This window comes from Glycine max, chromosome 19, assembly GCF_000004515.6.
Source record: "Glycine max cultivar Williams 82 chromosome 19, Glycine_max_v4.0, whole genome shotgun sequence".
Lineage (NCBI taxonomy): Eukaryota > Viridiplantae > Streptophyta > Magnoliopsida > Fabales > Fabaceae > Glycine > Glycine max.
In genome coordinates, this window is record NC_038255.2 from 1,615,422 (window position 1) to 1,624,846 (window position 9,425).

The following is a 9,425-nucleotide window of genomic DNA, read 5'->3' on the forward strand; positions in this document are numbered from 1 at the left end:
TCAATAGCCCAAATTAGGTATGAGGTTTAGGATGTCTTTTTGGGAAGGAGAAATATTCTTACTACCGAATTTTCTTAATTTTATATATGTTCATTGATATAATAAAAATTGATATTTATTAATTGTATGCTGAAAATTAAAGATCTTTCATGATAATTTTGAAATAGAAATGGTATTGACTCAAAAATCATATCAATCCTTAGAGTAGAAAGAAAAGTTTATATGAATTGAATTTTTGAAATTCTAAGGATGCTAGCATTTGGTGTACAATCGTCATAATATATATATATATATATATATATATATATATATATATATATATAAACATGAATGAAATTAAGCAATTGCATTTAAAAACTAAAGCATCGAATTCCCTTAGTTTCAAGGGTAAACTCAAAATTTATATTTTAGGAGACTGAGACTAAAGACTACATACATTTAAGTCAAATAAAATAAATTATCTTACAATTTAAGCTTATAATTAATATGGAGAATTTAGGAAGTTGGGAGAGACTACAACTGTTATATAATTCTTCCCTTCTATCTTTGCTTAATTTACTTTTCTTTCATTTTTCTTAATTTACTTTCACAAGTTACCACAAAAGAGGTTTAATACTAATCACCAATAAATGTGACATTTTGTTTGTTTTGATTAGCTAGCTGAGATTTCATGCGTAAAACTAACATTCATGTTTAATTTGCTGGTCTTCTTTGTAAACTTATCAAAGAGTAATAAGCTCCACCTGGTCCATGAGCCAACAAAGATGAGTGGGTCCCTTTCTCCACCACTTTTCCCTTATCTAACACAGCAATTAGGTCACAATTTTGTATTGTGCTTAACCTGTGAGCCACCACCACACTAGTTCTCCCCACCATCACCCTTTCTAGAGCATCTTGCACCAATTTTTCTGATTGGCTATCTAGGGCACTTGTGGCTTCATCCAACAACAACACTTCTGGATTCTTCAATATGGCTCTAGCTATTGCAATTCTTTGCTTTTGACCCCCAGAGAGTTGCACTCCTCTATCTCTACACGATGTGTCATAACCATCCTTTAGGCTTGCAATGAAATCATGAGCATTAGCTGCCCTAGCTGCTTCTATGATCTCAGTTTCATCAACCTTGTTATTATTATTAGATGCCCCATATGCAATATTTTCCCTTATGGTCCCACCAAACAATGTTGGCTCTTGGCTTACAAGAGCAATATGCTTCCTTAGTGACCTAAGGTGGTATGATTTTATGTCTCTACCATCAATGGTCACAATCCCTTTCATAGGGTCATAGAATCTCTCAATTAAGCCTATGATTGTTGATTTTCCAGAGCCACTTTGCCCAACCAATGCTGTTGATCTGCCTGCATCAATTTTGATTGAGAAGCCTTGGAAGATCATCACATTGGGCCTAGCTGGGTATGCAAAATGGACATCATGAAGCTCTATTTTCCCTGTTAGCTTTTCAGGCTTGTACCCATCTATGTCATCATCTGGCTCAATTTTTGTGTACCTATCTAAGATTGCAAAAACTGAGCCCACAGCATCAGCCCCTTTAGCTAGGTCATTGGTCATGCTACCAGCATCTGCAATAACCCTACCTGTGCTCACTAAAATCATGAAGGTCTCAAACAATGCTTTGGCGTTTATGAAGCCCTGAAACACAAGCTTGCCTCCATACCAAAAGTCCAAAGCCCAAGTGCAAAATGTAAGGCTTTGGGAACATGCAAGCCCAATGCCCGCAAACCATGATTGTCGAATGCTTTCACGGCTCGGGCCTTCTTGGGCCTTTTCGAGCATTTTAAGGATCCTATCTTGGGAAGAAAATGCTGTGATTGTTCTGAGGTTGGAAACAGCTTCAACAGCTATCTTGCTACTTTCATCTTGGGCCTTGATGGCCTTACTAGACATGCTCTTGAGAAGGACACGCCTTGTGTAGAAACATGCTATGATAATGGGTTGAACTGCTATCATAACAATGGCCAACCTCCATGCAATGATTAGGCCCATTGTAAAAGCTATTACCACTGCTGAAATGGTTTGTACCACTAGAGCCATTCTATCTCCCACTAAAGACCTTACCTATAGTGTGAAATACCATAGGTTAAAACTAATTAAGTTATAAAAGAAGAAACAAGAAGAAGTAAGTTATATACAATCAAAATACACAAGATAAACTTTAATTCATAAAATATACATAGATAACAAGACATATGAGCCAATGAATGGCAATTACAAAACAATGACTCAAAAACAAAATATTACAAAGAGGGCATTTTTATTGGAATATAAAACAATTAAGAAAACTTGCAAATTGTGTTTAAAAGGGATATGATCATTTGTATGAATTTACTTGCACAGTTATGTACAACTAATTAACCTGGCATGATTTTCGCCACATTCCCTAATTTTATTTATTTGTTATTATATCTATATGATAAAATATAAACAAATTAGATTTGTTATCTATTTGTATGAGATTTCTAAGAACTAAATTTCATTAATTAGTTCTAACTAAAACCTTAAACATTTTTCAATATACAACCTCACACAAAACATTACTCCTATTAATTTGCAATTTTGATGCTAATTGACTAAATCTAAGACATTAAATTGTTTTATGGTATTGTCATATCAATGTAAGTGTTTGTTCTTTGTATAGTAGGTTACAAAATAAAAATGCATGACATGTAATAAAGCATAAATATCTTGGGCAAAAAATAACAATAAAAAACATACCACATTGGCTTCTTTGGCAAGTCTAGAACAAACAGCACCTGTGGAATTTTCATCTTGATCAAACCATCCAACTTCAAAAGTGAGTATCTTGGAAAACATTCTTTCTCTGATCCTTTTAGTCAAGTACTCTCCTATGTAAGCAAAGTTGTAATGCTGGAGGATATTAACCACTAAGGAGAACACAGCCAACCCTAGGAAACAAAGTGAATAGATCATAGTTTTCTTCTTTATCTCATTATGGTCTGGGAGGAAGTAAACAGATATCACTGACCCCATTGCAAATGCATACACAGGCTGAATTGCACCAAACAACACCGCATTCAAACACCCTAAACATGCTTGCTTCCACTCGGGAATGTTCAGTGCGAGCAACCTTCGAAACGAGGGAAGTGGTGGCTTGTTATCTTCCACTACTTCTTCAACAATATTGTTATCGTCACCACCACCAATACGAGGTATCGAGTTGGTGGAGCTAGAACGGATCATCACAACAGAGAGCCTACGGCTACTCGTGTTGTGATTGTCTTTGTTCGATATGGACGAAGGAGGAGTAGGATGAAAAATGGTGTCTTCTTTTTCATTTTTTGCTTGTTGGAGACGAACTAGTGAGGTGTAAAGGCCATTGTCGTTTTGGATTAGTTCATGGTGTGATCCCATCTCCATGATTTTCCCACTTTGCACAACAGCAATCACATTTGCATTCCTTATGGTGGATAATCTATGTGCAATGATGATTGTTGTGCGCCCTACTGCTGCTTTGTCTAATGCTTCTTGCACAACTCGTTCAGATTCAGAATCTAGTGCACTTGTTGCTTCATCTAATAGAAGAATCCGTGGCTTTTTTATTATTGCTCGTGCTATTGCAATTCTTTGCTTTTGTCCACCTGACATTTGAACTCCTCTCTCCCCAACCTATATATAAACATGAAATTAGTATCTTCTTGCATATAACTTTTTTTTATCCGTAGGAATTAAAAATATGTATAAAGAGAATTACAAGATTTATAATAACTCATATATTTTGTTCAATTAATTGAGTTAAATCTCTTATTCTTATGAATAATTTAATTTGATATTATGTGATTATAAAAATAAGATTTATATTATCAATTTTAAAAAAATGACACCTTAGTTCAACTTTTGAAATAATTACCATAAACATCAATGATATGAGAATCTAAGACTTACTTTGTCAGTATCTTTTAATTAAACTATAATTAATAAATATATCTTAGGTTTAAATTAAAGTAAATTTATTTGGATTGTTTTTATGGAGTCAATTATAATGAAAGAACAAAATGATTTTAAAACATATAGCTGTTTTTAGGTAACAAAGGAAACATTCTTGTATGAACATAAATAAGTATTAGACTGAGGTATGCTAAGCTAATAGATTATTAACAACCTGCACAAGTATTATCTTCATTAATATATATTAATTATCATAATACGTTAGATGCACTGTACTTGGCCACAGTAAATTTTTAAATGATTCGGAAGTATGTGGGAGAGGTTCTATCAGTGATTATTAGAAAATGGTGTCATGAGTTGTACAATGATAGGAGTGAAACAAACTTATTAATCAATTGCATATAGTGATCATGAACTCATGATAGACAACGTGTGAAAAGGGTTTAACTCATTGTTTATCTATATTGGGATAGTCAACGATATAATAATGATTGTATATCTCGCTTGAGCTATTTTGCATTTTCCCTTGAGCCGCTATTTTCGTGCTGATTATCTATTGCTTATATCTATGCTATATATAGTATTCTTAAAATTGTCCAAATAACTAAGCGTGTAACAGTATAACAATTAATTACTTAAAAGTGTTTGATGAAATATTTCCTATTTAATTTGTAAGTTTAGATAAGAAGTACAATTAGTTACTTCTGGATTGAAAAACCGCAACACGAGAACTGCTATTACCCAAATAGCACATAAGTTTGTCCACTCCTAACCATGCAAATCAACGGTGAGCTGTTGATCTAGTTTCTTAAATAATAATATTATAATGGGAACATGAATAAACAATGTTTCTTATACTGTTTCAACTACATGAATAAGGATCCTTCTAGTTTAATTAATTAGTGCTAATAACTTATACGTGTAAGGACTACAGCTAGAACCTAGAAGATTACTCGCCTTTTAAAAATAGTTGTTTTTTGGACTTTTAGCAAATAAAGTATCTTTATGTACAAGTATAATTTTGTGTGTATATATATATATATATAATATTGTTGGTTTCAATTATAAATTTGCATCGTCATGAGTTTTACTAACATTCTTTGAAAAATATGCTACCATGAGGTGATGATTTGATAAAAATTAGGGTCACGACTCAAGATGCCGGCCATATATAGAACCTGTCTTAAAAACCATTTGCTGTTAAGCCATTTGGAGGAAAGTTGATGTGATTTACGTACGTGGACCACCAAGTTAATTATTAGTTGGTGCTATCGTACAAAATTATTAGTTAACATAAACACATGTCACTTGGATGGAGGGCATCATGAAATCAAAGAATTATTCATGTCACTCTATAATATCGTTGTCGAAGATTAGCATCTAGGAAAAAATGCGTGAATAGTATACGTTGAGAATTTATCAGCAATAACTTTTCGGTTAAAGTTAGACTTAATAGATTAATAATAATAATAATAATAATAATAATAATAATAATAATAATAATAATAATATTATTATTATTATTATTATTATTATTATTATTATTATGCAATTTTGGATTTTTTGTAATTTTATTTTAATTTATCTCTTAATTTTTCAATTGTTACATTGAAATTTTTTACTTTTTAAGTGATTGCATTTATGTCTCTTTGTCAAACTTTCTTTGTTTAAACATCTTAATTTATTTTTTTAATCTCTATAAATTGAGTTTATTTTTGAATATATAATATATTAAAAATTTTCTCTCCACTTTTTTTATAGTTTAATTTGAATTTTTTTACTTCTTTTTTCATCCTAACAACCACCAAGGGTAAAACTTGCATGCCGTGACACACACTCCACAAACAAACATCCTAACCTAACTACTAACATATTGGGTTGGTTTGACAAATGACTAATGAAGTAGCACTCACCTGAGTATCATATCCTTGTGGCAACTGTGAAATGAAATTATGAGCATTGGAAGCTTTTGCTGCCTCCACAACCTCTTCTTGAGTGGCATCTTCTCTTCCAAAAAGTATATTCTCTTTAATGCTAGTTGCAAACAGTGCAGGCTCTTGGCTGACCAAACCCATTTGAGACCTCAACCACTTGAGTTGCAACTTGTGAATGGCCACACCATCAAGAAATATCTCTCCCTCAATTGGGTCATAAAACCTCTGCAAAAGTGATATCACAGTGGATTTTCCAGAGCCACTCCCTCCAACCAAAGCCACTGTTTTCCCTGCTGGAATCTTTAGGCAGAAATCATTCAGAATAACACTGTCTGGCCTTGATGGGTACACAAAGTCCACATGGTTGAATTCAACTTCCCCTGAAACGTTCTCCAGAATCTCCTCAGCCATGCTATCAGAATCAATCTTTGGAACCCTTTTTATCACTTCCATTATGCGTTCTCCTGCGGTACTTGCTTCTGAGAAGTACTTCACGTTCGACAAACCAGCACCTAGTGCCCTGTTTCACAAAGAAAATAGCAACAAAAAAGTGTCACTTAAACTTAGAATTATAAGCATAGTTTTAAATTGTGACCAATTGTGAGAAAATGCGACTAATGAGGTCACAATTGCGATTGAGATGCAGTGGTCACAATTACTTTTGATAATTTGTATAATAAAAATTAAGATTAATATTAAAAATTATAGTCATGATTAGTGAGGTGAACCCTTTATTTTAATTAAAAATTAACACTAAAACCACAGGATATTGTTGTATGATTTGAAATCATCATATATCTATCATGTATTTATAATTCTGATCAATCTTTCAGGTATATATATATATATATATATATATATATATATATATATATATATATATATTTCAATTTATGGGAAAAGAGTAGTTAATAAACTGGTTAATTGTCACATGAAAATTGAATGAGACCATACACACTTAGTTTTGTCCGACTATACAATAATTTTCCAAAACATAAATGAATTAAATGGAATGAGATAAAAAGGTAAGTATACTTACAATCCTCCAAGAGCTATGGCTGCTCCAACTGCAAATACAGTCCCACCTTTAGCTCCATGGTACATGACCAATCTGCTACCATAATAGGACATGAATGCCCATATAGCAAAGACAACACCATTGCTTCCAATAGCTAAACCTTTTGCTAAGCCTTGTCTCAGTCCCAACTCAACAGACCCTTGTAGGGCTTCAGAGAAAGCATCAATAGTCTTGCTTTCCCCCACAAAAGAATAAACGGTTCTGATGGAGGATATTGCTTGTTCTGCTATTGTGCCTGCTTTATTGTACTCTTCTCTTATCTTGCTAGCCAACCCCATTAATGTCCTCCCATACATGAAACCGGGGATCACAAGTAGGGCCACAAAAGGGAACCCCACAATGGCCAATCTCCACAATAATGCAAAAGCCACTATGTAGCTCCCAACAAACATGGACGCATTCATCAAAAAGTTTGGGACCTGGCTTTTAAATTGGAAGAAACTGTTAATGCCGCAAATAGAATTAAAAACAGTAATACTTTATGTGGGTATGCGTGGCATAATAGAGCATGAGACAAAATGAGTAAATCTGTGAATAGTTATGATTAAGACTAATGAGCGAGTTTGGTCTAATAGTGGAAATGATGAGAATTGATTTTCACTGCAATAGTTAAACTTGTTTTTTTTTTTTATATAAAAATATAGATGTTTGGATTTTGTTAGGTGAAATCGATTGCCTTACAACATCAATTTGACTACAAAAAGTAGTAGTTTTTGTCTTGGGTTGAAATTTTTATTTAAGTTTTATAGTAATTTTGCTTTCAAGATAAAAACATCTAAATATAAATTATTTTGCTTGAAAAACACTTTTAACCGAAATTAATTTGTTTTAAAATCAATTTTGTAAACATGTACACTTATTAAAAGATATACTGAAACAATTCTAATCATCATCTATATGTATAGGTTTATGACTAAGATTATCTCTCCTCATATGTCATATATATGTATTAAAATCCTACATTACTTTTAATGAATCATGTATAATTCAAGGAATTTATGATATGGAAGTAAAATACTTTATTTCATATCAAAATTGCAATAGCTTTAATTAGAAAAGGACAAGTTATGAGTTTTTTTTTCACCTTTTCACTAAGACAATCTTGAATTACGAGGCTATCATTAGAGACGCTGGTGATGACCTCCGATGTGCTTGTGACATGCAAATCAAAGTATGCTACTTCTTGCCTGAGAACTGCTTTAAGGTACCTAACTCTCATTCTTGCAGCTTGCCTTTCTCCTGTTCTTGTCCAACAATAACCCTCTGAAACCCCCCCAAAGTAAAAGTAGTATACAATGTTAATACTTTTTTTTGAAGATAAATGCTAATACTTTTGTATCATAGAAAAGAAAGATAATCAGTTACTCAGTCAAAGTCAAAAATCAAAATCATAGCAAAACTGACACTCACCTAGGAAACAAGCAATGAAAGACCCACCAGCCAAATATAACAAAACCACGGCATTCTGCATCACAAAATAGTAAACCCAAATCAAATTATTAAGCTACTCCTATTATCTTCATGTGTTGAACTAGAGAGAGAGAGAGAGAGAAGAAAAACAAAAACAAAAAAAAATCGAAACCTCATTGATGCTGTGGATGAAAGTGCTGCCTATGTTGCTAGAAAAACCACCAATATTGTTCATAATTTTGCTGGTGATAAACAACACCAAAGGGGTGCCTATGCCATCACCAATGGCCCCAAAGAGACCAAAAATCATGAGGAACCAGTCTAAGCCATCAGCATGCATGAAAATAGACCGAAGAGAGCCATTCTTTTTCTTCTTCCCAACCATGGAAACAGAACTGTTATGATCACCACTCATTTGCCACTATACCCTTTAATTAATTTCCTTAGAAACAACCAACAGTGTAAGATTCCCAGACCACTATTTCTTCTGCTGCCTTGCTTTCAAGACCCTCTCAGTGGCCTTATTATTATTCAATATTGCAACGTTATGATAGATTTTATAGGCACAAGAGAGCTTGGGAGTGTGGAGTGGTGGGGGCCAAAAGCAACAAAAAAAAGAAAGGCCAGGGTTGTATAGTATATGATATGATTATTGATAACGTGGGGAGGCTTATAACAAGGAGGGTGGAGGAGTGACAACATGCATTTGGGAAATTAATAATGCGAAACCACATGTTTGACTTCATAATAATGCACCTCTAAAAGCGTCATTAATGACGTTTTTTTTTGGAGCAACACAGCGCAATCCATATACAGGGAGAACATTTTTTTTTTGTTGGTGTTGACTGAGACATTATATTTGTATGTTATTTTTTTTATAAATAATTAGAGAAATAAGAAGAAAGGAATTTATGTACTTCTTCTAAACTCCAATATAAGTAAATCTAAACTCAGAATATTGTGCTGGTCCAAAATAGTAGTATAAACAATTTTTTCATGATTTCATCTTATTTAATAAATTTTTTTATATATATCTGTGTAAATTCGAATATATATATATAGTTACACTCTTGGGGTGT

At 33.0% G+C, this 9,425-nt stretch overlaps 1 protein-coding gene across 1 annotated transcript; it reads right to left on the reverse strand.

Moving 5' to 3' along the window:
* Positions 1–379: 379 nt before the first annotated feature.
* LOC100807709 (ABC transporter B family member 15) lies at positions 380–8,991 on the reverse strand. Its single transcript, XM_014772147.3, has 7 exons — positions 8,519–8,991; positions 8,347–8,401; positions 8,021–8,199; positions 6,898–7,355; positions 5,838–6,378; positions 2,734–3,645; positions 380–2,076 (listed from the first exon to the last, which is right to left on the reverse strand). The coding sequence occupies exons 1-7, from the start codon at positions 8,759–8,761 to the stop codon at positions 694–696; spliced, it is 3,771 nt and encodes a 1,256-aa protein (XP_014627633.2). The 5' UTR covers positions 8,762–8,991; the 3' UTR covers positions 380–693.
* Positions 8,992–9,425: the final 434 nt, after the last annotated feature.

Excerpts from the sequence above, each read along its gene's own strand:
- LOC100807709 (XM_014772147.3), bottom strand. The coding sequence starts at position 8,761 with ATGAGTGGTGATCATAACAGTTCTGTTTCCATGGTTGGGAAGAAGAAA. Across the intron at positions 6,379-6,897 it reads GCCATAGCTCTTGGAGGATT|GGCACTAGGTGCTGGTTTGT; the intron begins GTAAGTATACTT and ends TTTGTGAAACAG. Across the intron at positions 2,077-2,733 it reads TTGCCAAAGAAGCCAATGTG|GTAAGGTCTTTAGTGGGAGA; the intron begins GTATGTTTTTTA and ends TTCACACTATAG.